The sequence below is a fragment of the Canis aureus genome, chromosome 6 (assembly GCF_053574225.1).
Source record: "Canis aureus isolate CA01 chromosome 6, VMU_Caureus_v.1.0, whole genome shotgun sequence".
NCBI lineage: Eukaryota > Metazoa > Chordata > Mammalia > Carnivora > Canidae > Canis > Canis aureus.
Genome location: NC_135616.1, coordinates 36,367,278 through 36,388,039, shown reverse-complemented (window position 1 = coordinate 36,388,039; position 20,762 = coordinate 36,367,278). Strand labels below are relative to the sequence as shown.

The 20,762-nt window shown below is 42.1% G+C and overlaps 1 protein-coding gene across 1 annotated transcript in view; it reads left to right on the top strand.

Moving 5' to 3' along the window:
* LOXHD1 (lipoxygenase homology PLAT domains 1) overlaps positions 1-20,762 on the top strand; it is a 167,246-nt gene that overhangs the window by 51,269 nt on the left and 95,215 nt on the right. The window contains exons 7-12 of the mRNA XM_077900660.1: positions 1,771-1,894; positions 3,878-4,128; positions 13,236-13,371; positions 13,938-14,098; positions 15,109-15,195; positions 15,633-15,768. Of these exons, the coding sequence (XP_077756786.1) occupies positions 1,771-1,894; positions 3,878-4,128; positions 13,236-13,371; positions 13,938-14,098; positions 15,109-15,195; positions 15,633-15,768 (895 nt within the window). The remainder of the gene's footprint in view (positions 1-1,770; positions 1,895-3,877; positions 4,129-13,235; positions 13,372-13,937; positions 14,099-15,108; positions 15,196-15,632; positions 15,769-20,762) is intronic.

Genomic DNA, 20,762 nt, shown 5'->3' with positions numbered 1-20,762 from the left:
TGTAGATCTTGTGGCCTAGAGTTTTCGTAGATAATTGTTCCCATATTTTAATATGTGTCTGGAAATTTTTTAGAGCTGTTCACAGACTCTTCTACCTTTGGTACCAGCACTTAAGCTTTTATCTTCTCTGTCGGCCTTTCTTTCTATTTAGTGTTTTTGGAAAATCTAGGTTTTAGAGTCTTGGTGGTTATTCAAAAAGTCTGTTCAAATATGATCTCTTTCCTTTGTGATTCAGCTGGTTTTGTCCTGTAGAGGTGTAGAGTGGTACACATTCTCTTTTTCAGGTGAGCTAAACTTGTCAGGTCAAGAAGTTCCATAAACTTTATTGGTGATGACACCATGCGCTGTAAGGCAGGCACTCTAGGGCTCTCGAAGTAATGGCTGGCACATTAGTCTGTGAATATTTAAAGACAGAGATGGTGAATCTGTGCATTTAGGTTTATTAGTAGATTTGACAGCTTATTGGTTAAATTATGTCCTATCTTTCTTCACTTTGCTTTTCCAACTCTGTGAGAGTCAGAATAAGGGAGATTAGGCCTCAGACCTTTGTCATTGACTCCCCAACCTTCCCCCAACACAGAGACAAATGCTGCAAAGGAAATGTGCAGGGAGGAGGGTTGGGAGACCCTAGACTTCGGCAGCAGGACCCCCTCTGGGCTGTGCTATAGCCGTCTCCAGGCGCTCTGCTTGAAAAGTACAGACAATCAAGTCAGCAGGCTCTGAAGGGGAGACTCACACCACCCAGACTCACAAGGGACTGGTTCATAAACCAATGCCCGAGTGTTGATTTATCTGAGGAGAGAAGCCTGGTAGGACAGTGGCTTCTAGGCATTGGCTCAGGCCGCTGGCTCCCCCTGGGGGGTGGTGTCCTCAGGAAGACAATTCTCAGCTCTGAAAGCTCCTTTACAAACACAGGATTAGAACAAGGTGAGACACCTTCAGGTAGCCCATGTGTGCCCTGTTTACATGCTGCAGACACTTCAATATTAGGAAATGGGTCTTTCATTGAAATCAGAGTCCCCCCTGCAACCTCTTGGGCAGTCTTAGGAACATCTGGGCAGACACTTCTGTGTTTCAGCTCACTCTGTGTGTCACCAGATGCTTCTGCCTGCATGGTGCTAGGACTGAGGACGTGTTCTAGGCATTATCTTAGAGTGGGTTTTCAGTTGGCTTCCTGGGACACTGGGGAGGGCCTCCCTCGGCCCTTTTGCAAACTCTGAAAGACACCCTCACCTCAGCCTGGCCGGTCTTGCTTACTTGTGAGTGCCCTGAAGGAAGCATTCCAGATGGCTGACTCCACTGGCTTCCCTGTTCCTGTCTGGTGTCTTCTGACCTGATCACCAGATCCTGGGATTCTGTGTGCCTGGTGTGGGGCTCGTAGTTCTCCTTGTGTGGACTCTGTTTCTCACCAAGAAGGTTGGGATCCCAACCTTCAGCAGGTAGGGAAGGTGATGCTCTGGTTGCAGTCCGAAAATCCAGCCTCACAGGTGGGTCTCCTGGGCCGCAACCTGCTGAATTCCCTGCATCCCATTTTTAAAATGATCTGCAGCAGAAGAGGGCCCAGTCAGTCATTCACGTAGGAGGTAATTGTCAGTCATCCCATGCGCCTCTCCGTGCTCTGCAGTGGGCATGTCCTTGTGATAAGATTTTCTTGGGCCACCAAGAAGGGGAGCTTGGATTCTTCGAGGGCACTCAAGAGGTGGAGGGACTTGATCCCCAGGTGTGTCCTCACTGACCCTGGTCTTTCCCTCTCTCCCTTCTCTCTCCCAGATTATCATTGAAGATATTGGGAACAAAAGGAAATATGATTTCCCACTTAACCGTTGGCTGGCCTTGGACGAAGATGATGGCAAAATCCAAAGGGATATCTTAGTGGGTGGAGCTGAGACCACAGGTAGGACCTATGAAAGGGGAGGCCCGTTTGGCTGATGTTGCACTTTCTGCTGGAGGCTCAGTGTTCTCATCTGTGGGCCTGGAGGTCTGTGACCAAGTGGGAGCTATAGCCACTCCTCCTGCTCCTGAAAGTGTCCTGCTCCTTTGGGCTGGAGCCTGTGGCTCTGCCGATGCCAGAGGAGGTGGGGAGATGGCCCTGAGGACATGCTGACTTCCCAGGGCATAAAGCCAGAATGTGAAGGCCTACTGTGGATGTTTACGAGCATATGGATTTGCTCTTAACTCCTCCTACTATTGAGCACTTGCCAGACTCTGGGATCCCTGCGAGGCACCTGACCTGTTCTGGCTCCTTTAATATGGTGGCCCTGTAGTGTAGGAACTGTTACTGCCCCCATTTCACAGATGAGCAAACTGAGTCACAGAGACAGGAAGAGGCCTGTCCAAGGTCACAGAGCTGGTGACAGATCCAGGATTTGGTCTGCCACCTGAACATCTGCCTGTTGTGAATTCCACAGAAAATCTGCAACTTCTAGCCAGGGGGTTCATGGATGTTTGAGAAAACCAGTGTCATGAATGTGTACCTCTGAGAACATGCTCTGCTGTGCAGCCTCCCCTTGCTCACCCCCACATAGGGAATAAGCCCAGGTTCTGGGGCACAGTCTGCACAGTGCTCCATGGTCTGGCTCCAGCTGACATATCCACCCTCCCTCCATCCATACACCTTACCCTCTTTCTTGAATCTATGGCCCAGACTGTTAACCTCCTTCCCCCTTGTCCACTTGTCTTCAGCTCGGCTTCCCCCCACCCCAAACCCCCCCCCCCCCACTGGTCTTACTCTTTCTCTCTCTTTAGAACATATTTCTGCTCTGCTTGTGATGCCAGTTCTCTTCCCTGTGCAGCCATCCCTCCCTCTGAACCCGCCCTCCCTGGACATTTACACAGACCTCGACAGCTCTCAGGAGATCCAATGTTTCCCTGCTCCAACATCTTTCAGCCTCACATGTCCTTTGTAACTGAGGTTTATAAATTATTTACTTAAAAACAGATACCAGATGGGTCTGCTATGACCCCTTTCCCACATTTCTCTTGCGTCCAGTGGTGGAGGAGCAGGAGGCATGGCCATCAGAGGCAGGGGATTGCTGGTAGTCTGGGCCATGGGCATATATATGTTCTAGGTTTCCTAGGCTCTGGGGCTGAGGGGAGGTTGAGGAGAGGGGAGCGGGGTGTGTGCCCCCACGGAAGAATGAACAAGGACCAAAGTGCCATTGGCTTAGACTCCGGGACAAAATGAAAGGTGGCCAGACCTTAGCAGAGTTTCCTGTCCAGATATTTGTTTTTGGTGTTTTCTCTTTCTCAGTCCCATCTCAAGGCTTAATTGCCCTTTGCTGGCTCTTGCCCAGAACTTCGTGTCCTCATCTTGCCTCCTGACTGATGAAAACCCCAAATGGCCCACCAACAATGTTCCCTCCTTCCTTCACACCCCCTTCATCCCGCCATGTGAGGCAGTGAAGGGGAGGACATTAGTGCTCTCTATTAAAAGTTTCCTTTTTTTAAGTTATGAGCAAAAGAGCAAGCGAAATGAATTAGATAGCCCTGAATATAAATCTCTGTTAATAGAGTTGACTGTTATAATTAAATCAGACATAACAGAATTCATCCGGCAGCTATTAATATTACGCACGTGGTAATTAATGTTAATAACAAGTACTATTCTTAGCCAACTCAAATTCTCGTTCTCTTTTTTAGTCTTTGTAAGGCAGGCTGGAAGCTTCTTATAGTAATACCTGTAGTTTATTCCAAAACTCAAATACATTGACACACAGACTCTGAAAAAGATAAATGAGGGGCACTGGATGTCATCTGGGAATGAGAGTGTATGGAGGAGGGAGGGCTTAGGGAGGCGGTGGTCAGGAAGGGGAGAGTGTGGTGGGATTTTGTAACCAGCTGGCGCTAACCTTCCCTTCCCCTGTGGCTTCTACACCAGCTATCTCGTACGTTGTCACCATCTTCACGGGGGATGTCCGGGGGGCTGGGACCAAATCCAAAATCTACTTGGTCATGTATGGGGCCAGAGGGAATAAGAACAGCGGCAAAATCTTCCTGGAAGGCGGTGTGTTTGACCGTGGCCGCATGGACATCTTCCACATCGAGCTGGCTGTCCTCCTCAGCCCCCTGAGTCGGGTCTCCATCGGGCATGGCAATGTGGGCGTCAACAGAGGCTGGTACTGTGAAAAGGTAAGGGATGCTCCCAGTGAGGGAGGCCTTTCTTGATTCAACCCCTTGCTTTTTTAACTTACAAATAGAAATGCTGCCCTGCTTCCTGCTTCCCGCTTCCTCTGGACCAGTGACAGACCACATGGGCAGTCCCTTTCATGGGGGCAGTTGGCTTGGTAGCACGCCCATCCACCTTGTTTTGCTTATGGTCAGGAATGAGGGCTGTTCTGCGCATGCATCCAAGGGCCAAATGCAGGTGCTAGCTGGTAGTTATAAGCTGTCCAGCTTCTTGGTGTCCTGTTTCACTTCAGCTTATGAAACTCTCAGTCAACAAGTATTTTTGAAAATGAGCTTGCATGGTGGGATACGTATGCTTGAAGATGTATACACAGTAAAAGTAAGATAGAGACAATATGAAAACAAATGTCAGTCTTGTTGACCTTCCAACTTAAGATATAGAACATTTCCAATACTCTTGAACTGCCACCGTGTCCTTCTGAAATCATAAAATTTTATTTTCCCCAAAGGGCATGTGAGTTGTGTTTACGTATATGTTGTTTGTAGCCAGCAGTTTTCAGTCAACAGTATGCAACAGAGATTCATCCGAATTGGTAACAGGTGCTATAGTTCATCCGATGTCCCATCCATTCCGTTGCATGAATCCATCACCATTTGTCTGTTCTCTAACTGACGGAAATTATGTGGTTGTGTTTCCTGATTCTTGCTGTTATAAAAAATGCTACCATGACATTCTCGTGTGTTTATCTTTGCACAAATGTACAAGAGCTTCTTGGAAGGGAAAATCTAGGTCACAGGGTAAGTGAATCTTCAGCTTTGCCTGATAATTGCATTTTCAAAGGAGGCCAGATTGCTTTCCAAAGCAGTTCATTCTATTCCTCTCCCGTCAGATGTGTGTAAGAGACATTTTACTCTATACCTCCTCATCAACACTTGATGTTGCCTGAATTTTTCATTTTCACCATTTCAGAGGTTATAAAATGAACTCACTGTGGTTCTAATTTTTATTTTCATGATTACTATTAAACTTGAATATCTTTTCATAATTTTATTGGCTATTCATGTTTCTTTGTATATAAAATGCCTGTTCATGGTTGTTTTTTTTTTTTCTGATTTTTCTATTGACTGATCTATCTTTGAATTTACTTTTAGTTCTTTATTAAATCTGGATACTAATCCTTGGTTGATGGTGTATGTTCAAGTATCTTTTCATAGTTTGTTCATGGTGTTCTCTGGGGAAGAGAAGATTTAAGTTAGAGACAATCTAACTTATTAACTTTTGTCTTTATGGTTAATGTTTTTTGTACTGTCAAAAGAAATCTTACCTATTCTAAAGCTCTTAAGATATTCTTCTGTACTCTCTTCCAAAAATTGTAAAGTTTGAGGTACCTGGATGGCTCAGTCTTTTGAACATCCAACTCTTGGTTTTGGCTCAGGTCTTGACCTCAGGATCATGGGATCAAGCCCCACATCGGGGCATGCTCAGCACAGAGTCTGCTTGATATTCTCTCTCTCCCTTTCCCTTTGCCCCTCCCCCTGGTCATGCTCTCTCTCTCTCTCTCTTCCTCTCTCGCTCTCAAATAGGTAAATAAAATCTTTTTTAAAAAATTCTAAAGTTTGGTATTCCTATTTACATATTTACACCTTTAATCTACCAGGATTTGATTTTTGTGGGAGATAGGGGTCCAAAATTTCGTGTTTTTTTTTTTTTTTCTGTATAGATACTCATATGTCTCAGTGAATTTATAGAAGGGCTTTTTAAAACCTGGAATCCTCTTAAAAACAGATTCCTGCACTCCAACTCAAACCTACTGACTCAGAATTTCCAGTTAATCTGGATATTGAGATAATTCTTATCATTAAGGAAGCTTCAGAATCATTGATTTACTAAGTAGTAACTCTTCTCAACTGTTCTTGGCAACTTGGTCTTGTCAAATTCCTCAGATATATGGTTTTGCCTCTGAGCTTTCTTGTCTGTTCTATTTATTGATTGAATTTATTTCTACATGAATACAATACTCACTATCATCATTTCATATCTTATTCTAAGTCTTGCTATCTGCTAGGGAAAATTTGCCCATCTTATTCTTTTTTCTCAGGAATGTGTTAATATTCATGACCTTTAACCCTTCCATGGTAGTTTTAGAATTTTCCTGCCAAGTTCTATGAAGAACTGTGTTGAACAGAATTGATATCTGGCTAGTTTTTATATCTATGAACATTGTATACCTCTTAAAATTTAGGTCTCCTTTAACATTTTTCAATATAGTTTCATATTTTTTCTTGATAAAGGTCTTGCATGTCTTTGTTAGATATATTCATAGAGCCCTTACAATTTTTGTTGCTATTATATTTGATTTCTGTTTAAAATGTAATTTTAAATGTAAATTTTAAATGTAAATTTTTTAAATTACATTTTAAACTATTTGCTGATGTAGAAATAGAAGCAATTCTGTACATTGAGTTTACAAATAGCCATCTTACCAAACTCTAATTAGTTATAGTAATTTGTCTATAGATTTTTGGGAAAGTTTTTTTATAGGAAGTCATATTGTCTGTGAATGATGACAGTTTGGTTTCTTTCTTTCCAAAGCTTATATTTAATCTTTTTATTTGGCCACATTAGAAGTACAATGCTGAACAGAAGGGTTAATACTAAGCATCTTTATTTTGGGTTTGATTTTAAAGGAAATACTTCTAATGTTCTACTTATTTAACTATGATTGTTGAGGGGTTTTGGTCGAGAGTCTTAGATTAGATGAAGGAAATTCTCTTCTCTTTCTGTATTGTTCAAACTTTTTGTCATGAATTGTTGAATTGTATCTAATGCTTTATCGGCACTTAGTGTAATCATCATAAAGCTTTTCTCTTATTAATTTGGTGAATTATATGACTGCATTTTCTAATGGCAAACCAACTGAATTTCTTTAAGACAAACCTGATCATAATGGATTTTAATTTTACAAGTTTCTGGAATTGGTTTGCCAAGATCTTAAATAAAATTTTTGTTGGGACACCTGGGTGGCTCAGTAGTTGAGCATCTGCCTTCAACTCAGGGTGTGATCCTGGGGTCTGGGATTAAGTCCCACATCAGGCTCCCTTTAAGGAGTCTGCTTCTCCTTCTGTCTATATCTCTGCCTTCTCTCTGTGTCTCTCATGAATAAATAAATAAAATATTTTAAGAAATAAAATAAATAAAATAATAAAATAAATTTTTTTTGTATGTTCATGAGAAGCATAGCCCTTAATCTTCCTTTTTCATCTCATCCTTGGCAAGTTTGATCCTGGTATGAAATGATAATTATTCTCTTTCCTAAAAGAAGGTGTATAAAATTGTAGTGATCTGTTTCCCAAAAGTTTGGTTCCAGTCTCTTGCAAAATTATTTGGGATTGTGTGTGTGTGTGTGTGTGTGTGTGTGTGTGTGAAAATACTGATTTAAACAAATTGTTTTTGTTTTGCTGGTCATAGAATTTCAGGCTTTCTATTTCTTCTTGAATCTGTTTTTTTTTTAAAGATTTATTTATTTACTTTAGAGAGAGAATGAGAGAGCAAGAGACCAAGAGAATGAGCATACATGAACAGGGAAGGGGCAAAGGGAGAGGGAGAGGGAATCTTAAGCAGACTCTGCACTGAGCGCAGAGCTGTCACAGAACTTGATGTCACAACTCTGAGACCATGACATGATCTGGAACCAAGAGTCGGCTGCTTAACGAACTGTGCCATCCAGGGGACTTTGAATCTATTTTATGAGCTATGTTTTTCTTGGAATTTGTGTATTCATAGATTCAATGTATTGGCACTTATGACTTCAGTCATATACAGTATTACTTTATCTTTTTAACCTCTGCTGCATCTATAATTATGACCCCCTTTTTATTTCTAATATCATTTGTTTATGCCTTCTTGCTTTTTAAAAATATTCCCACAAAATTTTATTTACTCTTTCTAATAATCAATATTTGGCTTTGTTTATATTCCATTTTATCTCTATTCCATTTTGTTAGTTTCTGTTCTTATCTCTTTTAATTTCTCTGAGTTTCTGTTGCTGCTGTTTTTCTAAATTCTTAAGTTGGATTCTTAGCTTATTAATTTTTAGCCTCCTTCTTTTCTCATATAATCATTTGACTATAACTTACTCTCGGAGTAGTACCCCACATGTTACAATATGGAATATTTTTATCATTCAGTTTAATTTTATTGCTCAACTGTGTTTGGGTATACTTGATATAAAACAAAACACACTGTTTTAAACCATGTAGTTCTGTGAATTTTAACAAATGCAAATACTGTGTAACTATTACTGGAATCAATATGTAGAAAGATTCAGTCTCTGTAGCCTGTTTCTTATGCTCCCTCTCAATCTCTATAACTCCAAGCATTAATCTGATTTCAGTCACGAAAGATTAGATTTGTCCTTCTAGCACTTAATATACATGGAATCATGCAGTATGTACTTGTGTATGTGTATGTATGTGTGTGACTTCTTTCACTCAGTACAGTATTTTTAATATTCATCTGTGTTGTTTTACATATTAGTGACTTATTCTTTTTATTGCTAAGTGGTATTTCATTGTTAGAATATATAACAATTTATTGATTCAGTCAACTGTTCATGTACATTGGGGCCATTTCCAGTTTTTGTTTTTTTGTTTGTCTGAGTTTTTCTTTACTATTATGAATAGAGCTGCTATGAATAATCATGTACAAGTCTTTGGATGAGCATATTTTAATTTTGTTGGGTAAATACCTAAAAGTGGAATAGCTGGGGATGCCTGGGTGGTTCAGTGGTTGACCATCTGCCTTCCGCTCAGGGTGTGATCCCAGGGTCTGTGATCAGGTCCTGCACTGGGCTCCCCACAGGGAGCCTGCTTCTCCCTCTGTCTCTGCCTCTCTCATGAATAAATAAATAAAATCTTTTTTTTTTAAATGGAATCTCTGGATCCTATGATAAATATACATGTAACTTTTTAAAAATCTCTGAAATGGTTTTCTAAGTGTCTATATACTGTTTTGTATGCCCTCTACCAATGTATCAGAATTCCAGTTGCTCCACAACCTCACTATCACTTGATATTGTCAATCTTTTAATTTTTTAGACACTATAATGGGAATTAGATATTATAAATGCATGATGGCATTTAATTATGATTTTAATTTACATGCCTCTGATTACCAATTAGGTTGAACATTATTTTTATGTGCTTATTGATCATTTGTATGTCTTTTGTGAGATATCATTTTCCTATCTAAATTTTTTATCTTTTTATTATCAATTTATAAGCATTATCCATGTATTCTTAATATAAGTTGTTTGTCAGATATGCTGTATCTACCTGTGGTGTATACATATAATCTCCCACTCTGTGACTTGCACTTTCATTTTCATAACAATACTTTTTGAAGAGCAAAAACTTTTAATGCCGATGAAAGGTAATTTGTTCATGTTTTCCTTTTATGAATTATGTTTTTTGGTTCTTATTATTTCACTTATAATTCTCCTGTGACCTATTAGTTATTTTGAGGTGTGATTTTTAGGTTCCAAATACATATTCTTTTGTTATATTTTGTTATTTATTTTTAATTTAACATCATTTTAACCAGAAAACATAGTCTGTATGATGCCATTTAAAAAGATTTAAAGTGGGATGCCTGAGTGGCTCAGTAGTTGAGTGTCTACCTTCAACTCAGGATGTGATCCCAGCGTCCTGGGATCAAGTCCTGCATCAGGCTCCCTGCTTCTCCTTCTGCCTATGTCTCTGCCTCTCTCTGTGTTTCTCATGAATAAATAAATAAAAGCTTAAAAAAAAGATTTAAAGTAAATTTTACAATGTATGTTCAATTTGTGTATTCATTCCAAGAGCTGAATCTAATATTTTGATTTTATATGTTAAATTCAGTTTAATACTTTTGTTATTTGAATTGTCTATTTCCTTACTAGCATTTTGTTTGATCTATTAATTACTAAGAAAGATGTGTTGCAATTTCCCATGTCAGTGGTAGATATTTCAATTTTTTATTGTAGAGGTAACAATTTTTTGCTGTACATAGTGTAAGGCTATGTTATTAAGTCCAGAGTTAGTATAGTCTCTTGGTGAACTGAATCTTTACTATAATCCAATCTGATGCCATCTATCTTTCAACTAGCAAATTTAGCCCACTTATATTTATTGTAATTACTGGCATATTTGTTTTTCTGCTTTTAGGGCTTTTGTTTCTTTTGGATTGGCTGTTTCTTCCCCCTTGGTAGTGAATTAGAAATTATGCACTATTTCTGGGGGTTTCTTTTGGTGGTTTGTGTGTGTGTGTGTGTGTGTGTGTGTGTGATTACTATTGCAACTTTACCATACATACTTAATGTAGCAAATCCAAAATTCAATCACCATCTCTACTTCTTGGATAATACAAGGATCTTTAAAATCTCTAATTACCCTGCATCTAGGTCACATGCTATATTTGCCTAGTATTTTAGCTATATTTGGAATTATTTTTAAATCCACACATTAAATATTGTTTTGTAGATTTACCTACATATTTGCCAGTTTGTTTGCTTGCCATCTCTTCTTGCATCAGACTTTATTTCTGCTGTTCATTTTCTTCTTTCTGAAGTATATGCTTCAGAAGTTCCTTTGGTTAGAATCTGTTGGTGATAGGCTTTATTTTTGTTCATTTGAAAAAAATTTTATTTCATTCTCATTCTTGAAAGATAATTTTAGAGTACAGAATTCTAGATTGAGTTAATTTGCACCCCATTGCCCAAGTATTTTCTGGTTTCTGTTAGTCTAATTGCTATCAGCTATCTTTTGTCTCCTGGTGCTCTTATCTTCTCTTTGTTTTTCACATGCTGATGCTTCTCTTCAATACATCTAGGTTTATGTGTATTACTCCTTATCCTGCCTGTGATCAGGCTTATAGTAACTGATTCTCAGGGGAGATTATTATTATCTGTCTGGAGCAAAGGCAGAGACGAAAGGCTTCACTTTGCAGATATTTCCTTGCCTACCTTTTTTCTGAGGGTGCAGCTCCTTCAAGTGTTTCTGCTTAACAGGGTTTGTAGTTCAGATCCTCCAGTTTGCAAAATGTAAGGCCTAGTCTCCTGCTTCTCAAGTGGCTATTGATTTCCTGAGTGTGTGGTATTGCCTTTTGCATTTGGTGCAGCACCAACTGCAGCATTCACGTATACCCGATCTCTTGGCTTCTGCTTACTCTGAATTTTGCTGACCCTTGTGCCTTTTCTGTAACTTCTTGTCAGCTCAACCATGTATATAAAAGGATATTTTGTGTTATTTATCTGGCCTATGGGTCTTTTGCAGTGGTGGGAAGCTTTTCAGACTACCTAGTTTGTTGTACTATCCAGTCCTGAAGTAGAACTTTTAACAAGTATTTTTAGCTATATTTGGAATTATACTTAGAACTATGTTTGGAGGAGCCATAAAAAGTGAGAACACACAACCTCAGCCTTTTAGGACTTTGCCATCTTGTTGATGAAACAAGACTAATACACACGTGGCCATTAGAGAACAATTCAGGAGTAAACTAGGGAGGAAACAACCGCAGGATTTGTTCAGAGGAAAGAAAGACAGACTGTTAAGTAATTATTGGTGATTAGAACTTTCTGTGCCCCCAGATCACCCTGCATGGGTACCCTCCAATTTTGTGTGTGAGTAGATCCATTTCTGAATATGGAGTTGCGTCAAATATTTAGAATAGAAGATGGAGCACAATAATGGGTCCTAGTAGACCTCAGCCATAATAGGAATGCTGAGATTCTTGCTGATGGGTATAAAGGTCCCAGACTGATAATTAGAAGTTAGGAGCATTTATGCTTCTGGTACTGCCACCATCTAACTGCAAATTTGGGCACTTCATTCCCTTTTCTAGGCCTCAGCTTTCCCATATGTTGAATGCATGTTAGGGTGACTATATTAATTGCTAATACATTTGCATCAGAGGACTAAAGTGTTCGAAGAGACTACCACCAGAGACTCTGAGCCATCATTTATCTTGAAGGAGGAGAATTTCTCTGGGAGGTGTAGGAGGTACAAACTTCCCTCCCCCGATTTTTTGTCTCCCTTCTTCTTGGTGTTTATAAGTTAAGGTTTCACACAGCTTTGATGGCCAGATTGTCTCAGTTGAATTCTCAGAGATAATTGGGTATTTCTAAGGGTAATAATTCAATGCAAGGAAATTATAGTCAATGGTAGTAACCATGAACAACTGACAACAACAAGCACTGGTAAGACAGTGGGTAGTCAAAATGCTTGATCAGGGATAGGGTCAAATTAGTTCTTAAGTTAAAAAGAAGGCAGGGGATCCCTGGGTGGCTCAGTGGTTTAGCGCCTGCCTTTGGCCGAGGGTGTGATCCTGGGTTCCTGGGATCGAGTCCCACGTCGGGCTCCTTGTGTGGAGCCTGCTTCTCCCTCTGCCTGTGTCTCTGCCTCCTCTCTCTCTCTCTATCTCTCATGAATAAAAAAATAAAATCTTTAGAAAATAAAAAGAAGGCAGAGCTGAGAGTCTAGTAGTATGAACAGTCAGCTCTTGACTGACAGAAAATTTTGTAGTGTCATAAGAACATTCCTTTGGACATATCTAATGTGAGTGCCTTAGGCTGGATACACTTCTAAGTTCTAAACTGATGAGTTCAGAATGTGAGTAGAATAGAGCAAGTGTGAGAAAGAAGGCTGAATGAAGTTCAAGCCCAGAAAAGGGTAGTTTTTTGTTTTTATGTTAAATTCCAGATATTCATTGCCTTTTATGTGATCAACCTTTTTACTACAAGATAAATATAAGGAATTAATTTAGTGTTCTAGTTCATTTGGTTTGGACTGGTGCACATAAATATGATGTTCAAAGAGGGTGTTGTATATAGGGGGAAGAATTTGAGATTTGGGCTGATAAATTGAAGGATGGATGATATCTATGCAGGAAGACTCCTTGTGGGAGGCATTTCTTGATCTAAGATTTAATGAAAGAGGAAACAGGAAGAAAAGTATCATTCCTTAAAAATCCTAATGTAGATGACCCTTAACATGAAGATGCTGTGAAACATTGCAAGGAAGTCCCAACAAGGGGACCTACTGCAGGAGACTTGTGATCTACTCCCCCCGCACAGGTGGTGATTCTATGCCCCTTCACCGGCATCCAGCAGACCTTTCCTTGCAGCAACTGGCTGGATGAGAAGAAGGTGGATGGGCTGATCGAGAGGCAGCTCTATGAGATGGTGTCTCTCAGGAAGAAGAGGCTGAAAAGTAGGTGGAGAGGGCCCAGAGGCTGGTGGCCTCCCAGATAGGGCCAGCAGAGGCCGGGATGTCAGACCCCTGGGCAAGAACTCCACTTTGAAGGGGTCTGCTTCTGCTTCTCAGTTCTTCTCTAGAGAGGAAGGGGATGGACCTGGTGGGAAATTCATTTCTCCAAGGTGTAGGCCACATAGAGTTATATGCCTGGCACCAAGGCTGGTTCCCTTGTGACCCCAAATTTGATAAGCTTCTGTGATGGGCTAGATGTTAAACCGGATGGTTCAACACAGTACACTCTGAGTATACATAGGAAACAAGGAGCTCTTTTCCTTATCTAAAACATACTTATAGGCTTTTGCCATTAAAAGGAACATTGAGGTACCCTTCTTCAAATAGCAAGGAATCCTTGGGTCCCTAATATTGGCACCTGTTCTGGTGAGTTTCTGAGAGTGAGCACTATACCTGTATATGATCTGCACTTCAGTCCTGAACACCTGTATTTGCTTCTCTTCCCCACTGGTAACATGAAAAATTCTTTATTCTTAAAGTTTATGGGGCAACTTGACCTGTCTCTGCAGAATTTCCTTGGTCCCTATGGGTCTGGACAACCGACTTGAAGAAAGCTGGTACCAACTCTCCCATCTTCATCCAGATTTATGGGCAGAAGGGACGAACGGACGAGATTCTCCTGAATCCCAACAACAAGTGGTTAAAACCAGGCATAATTGAGAAATTTAGGGTAGGAGAGAAGTGCAATGGGGTGGGAGGGAAGAAGGAGGAAGGAGGAAGGGATGTTAAAGGTATTTGTCATGAGAATGGTTTTCTAAGCCAGATTTTGAATCAAGTTTGAGGACAAAAGGGTGCTACAAGAAATTCAGGGCCCTGCAAGAGGTGCCAGAGTGATCTATTGATTGAATGGGGTATACTTTGGAGTTGTGGCCCTTCACCTGAATCAAACACTTCAGAACCAAACTTGGGAGAAAGAAGTAGGTATGGATGTTCTTGAAGAGCTTAGAAACTTGGGGAATCATTGTCAAACAGAGGCTCTAGGCACATTAATGTCCAGTCACCTGATCTGGAGTGAATGAGAGAGTGAGGAGCAAATCGAAGGGAAAGTGTAAATAGTAGAATATCTTAAAAGAAATTTAGCTTTAAATTTCTGGTGCCATATATAACTAGAGCAAGGTTTGTTTTGCCAACAGAAGTGTGCTCTGACCTTTAGGGGAGAATGATTTGTAATTTTCAGCTGTCTTCCCAGAGCACCCCACTGGTGCTTCTGTTATAGACTGAGTTCATTGCTCTTCATGTATTTGTCTTCCTGGCTAGACTGTGAGCCCCTAGGGAAAGGGCACGACTGCTGTATTGATCTTTTTGTCTGTTTTAGTGCCCAGCGGAGCCCTGGGGCTGTGGGCCTGTGCTAATTTGCAGGGCTGCCATATGGGTTTTGTTACTGGGAGTTTATTGCTTGGAAGATTTTCTTTATTCTGGATCCTACTGTGGGTCAGTTATTTTTGTTCAGTTTCACCAGGCCAAACCGAACCTAGGCCCTACATGGCTGTCTCGCCCTCATGTGCCTCTGGTTGCAAAGGCATGAGAGGATAAAGTATATGAGGGGGACTTGAAGCAAAGCCATCCTTGCTGCTGAAGATGTGGCCCAGAGTGGGTGCCCTCCTGGCAGGCGGTCAGCTGTGAGGATAAACATATTTTACTGGATTATGTCTACCCTAACCTTGTTATTTCTCCCCATAGATTGAGCTCCCAGATCTTGGCAGGTTTTACAAGATTCGAGCATGGCATGACAGAAGGAGCCCTGGTTCTGGATGGCATTTAGAAAAGGTGAAGTGTGCCATCTTGGGGCTTGGGAAGTAGTTGGGAGAGGAACCAGAGTGGTCCCTTTCTAATGACCCTGTCTCGTCAGTTTGCCTTTGTGTCTGTTGGGAGTGGGAGTGGGTAACCATGGGTCTCACAGTGAAACCTGAATTTGGACATAGGACACGGGGACTTCCTGATGGGGAGAGAATCTCCAAAGTAGACTGAGAAAATGCTCAGGTGTTCAGGAGACTTGTATGCTTCCCCAGGCACCTGGCTGCTAGGCAAGCATGGGTCTCCAGGGAGCAGAAGGGATAGATGTTAATCTGGTATTCCATCTTCCATAAGAGTCATCTCTATGGGACGGCGGCCTTGGCCTGCCTTTGAGGAGATAGCAGAACGGGGACCCCAGGGTGTGGTATATCTCTGGTACACCCCCTTGCTCACCCAGAACTTCATTCCAGATGACCTTAATGAACACTTTGACCAAGGACAAGTATAACTTCAACTGTAATCGCTGGCTGGATGCCAATGAAGATGACAATGAGATTGTGAGAGAAATGACTGCAGAGGGCCCAACAGTGCGGAGGATAATGAGCAGTGAGTATTGACCAGCTCTCCATCCCGAGGTAGGCAGTAGAACTCCTGGTCAGCATGCCAGTGGGGGTCTGGCCCACGAGTCTTGTCCACTGTACCTCATCAGGCCCCCTCCAAATGCCAGGTTGCAGTCAGTAGTTCCCAGCCTTATGACAGGCTTGCAGGAGGCATCTCTAAGTTGTGATGCCAGAGCCTGTGGTGGTGGGTGTGGGGGAGGGAGGTGACATGTATGGGTCTTCAGGTGGCTGAGGGATGAGAGGAACCTCCACTGAGCAAGGTTTCTCCACAGCCTTCCTGACGTTAAAGAAGCATTCTCTTCAATTTATGTGTGAGACGCTCCCCCAAAAGGAAAGCTGTATCTAGAAGCCACGGTTGGCTGCCCCAGATGAGTCCTCTGTTTCTAATTAAGGCTCATAGGAGAGGAACTAAGCTTTTAATTTGGGGTCCATTTTCCACATTCAAAGAAGTAAAGGGAGATCATTTTGCCTCCACATTATAGTAGCAGAATAGACAAAGACACAGCACATGTCCTGTCCTTTTCCCTTGGCAGACGTTACAGAGTGATCACAGCCTTCTCTCCCGCTGAGTCTGAAATGAGTTTCAAAGCTCTCAATACAGCACTCCAAGCAGACATTAGTAATTGATCAGGATTGGCACTTAACATAATTAACATCTTTGCTATCACTGTGGCAGCTGTTAATTTTTTAAGTGTAGGAATACTGTAAAATTGCAAAGAGTTAAGAATATATAGAAAACAATATCACCCATAGTCCTGATAGCTCTTCTAAATATTTGGATAGTGTCACTTCTCAGACATTTGTACATCCAGTAGAAGCTCTGTATATGTTTGTTAAAATGATTTAAATAGAAGTAAATGCTCAAAAACATAGAAACCCCACAGAGCAAATATCTACTAAGAAATCACCCCACCTATTAGTCTAATTAGGCAATGCTTGCGATTGGCAGTATCTATCATCAACTTTATGGTGGTTCTTCATTTTTAATTAAAATGTGACCATAGAATATTTGGGTTCAGAAGCTTTTAAAATATCCTGATGCAGTTCAGGCAAGTGAGGAGTTCTTGTCCTGATTATATAGTTTGAGACAGAGTCAGACCTAGAGCAAGGTCTTCCGGCTCCTGGGTCAGGGGCTCTACACTGTCTTTTCAAATTTGGTAATATTTTCTGTGGCAACAAAGAAGTCCTCTACCTGGGAACAAGTAGGTAACAGGATTCTTCCCCAAAATGGGGTATGATATAATAATATAGTCCATCGAGGCAGAGATACACCTGCTCTTATGGATCTGTCCCCTTTGTGTGCCAGAATTGAGCCTGCAGGTTTGAACCAAGTGGGGGGGGGGGGGCTTGTCTTGGGACCTAACCACCTCCTTGCTCTTTCTAACCAATTCTCAGGACTTTAGCTCCTCACTTCCTGTTTCTGAAATTACCTGGACCTTTCATTCCTGAGCCTTTTTTTGCTGGTTGCCTCTCAAATTTCACACTTGACAGCTCTGAGCCATTCTCTCTGGTCTGGTATATCAGGGATCCTCAAACTTTCATGTGCTGTATCATCCAGAGGGCTTGTTGAAACGCAGAGCACTCAGCCCCACTCACAGGGTTCCTGATTCAGGAAGTCGGGGGTGAGACCCAGGAATTTGTCTCACAGATTTCTAGGTGATGCTGCTGGTGAGGAACCACTGTGCCAAGGTATTATTTGCTTTTCCGGGGACTGTCAAGTTCCCAAAATCTTGCTGCTGTTATCTGTGTTGTTCCTATCACCTAGGTTTATCAATGAAAACTTTTTTTTTCATTTGGTTAAGTCCTGGAAACATCTGTACATTGTCATTTTAGTGAAGTTTTCCCAGAAAGAAATCTACCATTTTTACTTAGAATGCCCAAGATGTTCTTTACCTCTACCTCCTCTTTACCTTGACGGAAGCCTGGCTACCCTGTCCCTCCAAATCTGTTTTTCCTCCTCCCAGACTGTGGGACCAGGGGGAGGATGTTTGCCTGACTCCCTCCCTCTGCACTCTCAGACTTGGGGCTCACACCATCTCACGATGTCACCTCAGCCCCGGATCAATCCCATCTCTGGTTACTTTTTTATTTCAATGAAGATGGTATAATGTGTCTCTTGGTCATCCTTCAGACCCCCAACTCCCACCATTGTTCTAGGGCAGCGTATTATCAGTCTGCTCGGGCTCCCATAACAAAATACCACAGACCAGGGGCTTAAACAACAGAAATTCATTTTCTCACAATTCTAGAGAAGTCCAAGATGAACGTGTCAGCAGGGTTGGATTCTTCTGAGGCCTCTCTCTTTGGCTTATAGATGGCAGCCTTCTTGCTGCGTCCTCACACAGTCTTCCCTCTAGTGTGCCCTTGTCTGTGCCCTAATCCCTTCTTCTGTCATATGGATTAGGGTCCACCCATAGGATCTCATTTTAGCTTAATCACCTCTTTAAAAGCCCTACCTCCAAATCATCACATTCTGAGATACTGTGGGTTAGGACTTAAACAAATGAATGGGATGGGGGGAGACACAATTCGACTCCACCCCAGAGATGCCGATTAGACTTTTTGAGGGCTATACCTGAGAATCTGCATCTTCATCAAGCATACCAAGTAATTTTTTTGCACATCAAAACTTCAGAGCCTTTGATCTGCCTCTTTCAATGTTCATGTGCAAAATCCCCTCACCCCCATCCTAGTTTTCATCTACTTTGCTGATCACTGCCCCCCACCTACTTACCCCTCACCTTAGTACCTCACTCAGGATCATCACATGAAGCTCTTCTGAGCAACACACCCTACCTCTGGCTGGGGCTCCTGCCTCCCAACCCTCTCATGACCTGGGTGACCCCCACCCCATCCTGGAAGTCCTTCTAGCTCCTTCTTCCCAACAGTTTCCCTGGCCTGTCTCATGGATGTGTGGAGGATGGAGTTTAGGGACAAATCTTTAATAAGTCATCAAGGAGAGAAGAAGAGGTACTGGAAATGGGCAAGAATGGGCTAGAGAGAGGGAAAATTCAGGAGATATTCTGAATGTGGCTCTGGCAGGACTTAGTGAAAGAATGCTGTGGAGACACAATGGGAAGATGAACTTTCTGCCCAAGATCATGGGAGAAATTGCAGAGGAAGTGCCATTTGAGCTAGGTGTTCTCTGAGTAGGGATTTGACAGACAAGGAGAGATTGGTGAGGAGGAAGAGCATGTCTATAGGTTATACTTGTAAATGTGCATGTAACATTTTAAACAGGGTAAAGATGTAAGGCTGTCACAGCTGTTGGTTTTTGTCTTCTGTGATACTATTAAGGAACCATTTTATTTTTTTTAAAGGTGTTATTTATTTATTTGAGAGAGAGACAGAGAGCTTGAGAGAGAGAGAGAGACAGAGAGAGAGAGAGAGAATGAGCAATTGGGGTGAGGAGCAGAGGGAGAGGGAGAAGCAGACTCCTAGCTGAGCAGGGAACCTGTCCAGGAGCTCTATCCCAGGACCCCAGGATCATGACCTGAACTGAAGGCAGACTCTAAACCAACTGAGCCACCCAGGTGCCCCTTAAAGAACCATTTTAATGAAAAAAAAGAAAAAAGAAAAGTCTCTAGTGAACAGTGTTGGATGGAAGAGCTGTCTGTCCTGGCTCTAATAGCAGTTTGATGTCTTCTAGAGGGTCCCTGGCAGTACTTTCCGGCCCATGTTAACTTGGATTCTATCTCCCAGATGCTTTATCTGGCCCCCATAAACTGCTGTTGTGCTTGGAACTCCCCCATGTCCTCATTCATCTCTACAGGAATTTGGATCTCCGCTGGTGGCAAGTCCCACTTCCCCAGTTGGTACCAGGGTATAGTAAATAATGTGCAGGGCTTCCTAGCAGTTGCTCAAGTGGAAAAGTCTTGGACTCACATAAAATAAGGACAAATTTAAAACCAATTCTCAGGGCACCTGGGTGGCTCTGTTGGTTAAGCAGCTGACTCTTGGTTTCTGCTTAAATTATGACCTCAGGGTCCTGGGATCAAGCCTTGCCTCTACACAGTCTGCTTGTCCCTCTCCCTGCCTCACCCCCACTCCTCCACCCCCGTGCCCCTTACACACATACGCACTTTCTCTCTCAAATAACTAGATATACATACATACTTACCAGTTCTCTGATTTTGAATTGTGTACTCCTGGCTTATTTAAAAAAAACAAGGGCCAAAGAAGCAATTAATGCCATATCTGGCTTTGAGGGGTGACCTAACTGACAAACACAGACCACATAGGCACCGCTTACGATGCACTGCCCTTCCTCAGGAGTTCTGTGAGACACTAGAAGCAATGAGATCTGCATGCTCTCCTGCGTGTGCCACAGAAATGATTATACACCACTGATGAGTGGCCAAGAGACCACTGGACTCGACTGCTGGAAAGAGGAGCTTCTTGTTAATCAGGCTGAGGTGTAATTTTTAAATTAGAGTACAAGAGGCTCTGGTACTTACCCATCTGTTTGAAGTCTTTCACTGCTGATGGCTAACAATACAATTATTTTTAATGGTCCGTAGGCTTCCTGCCAGGAAGGCACTTGGGACCTCAATGGCTGGTGGCTGGGAGGATCCCCTGGAGGAGATCAGGAGCCCCTAGAACTTCCAGCCAAATGGACCTTAGTGCTCCTGAACAAACAGGAGTGGAATTTCCAGGCAAAGGGATTTGCTACATTCCCTCCCAGTTTGCTCCTGGATTTGCTACATTCCCTCCCAGTTTGCTCCTGGGAATTGCCCGATAGCTACAGCTGAAGAAGCAGAACTGAACTTCATCAGGACTAAGACACTAAGCGAGGCTGGTGTTCCTCCTGCCCTTCTGTGCTTCCACATTCCAGTACTCACTCCCTTAATGCTGTTCATCCCTCTTACTGCCACCAGCTCTATCACTAGGAGCTAAACACAAGAGCATCAGCTTCATTTATGCAGAGGCTGAAAGCTGAAGGCTGAGAAGGCTTAGAATTTGTATCCTAGCAGAGGTGAT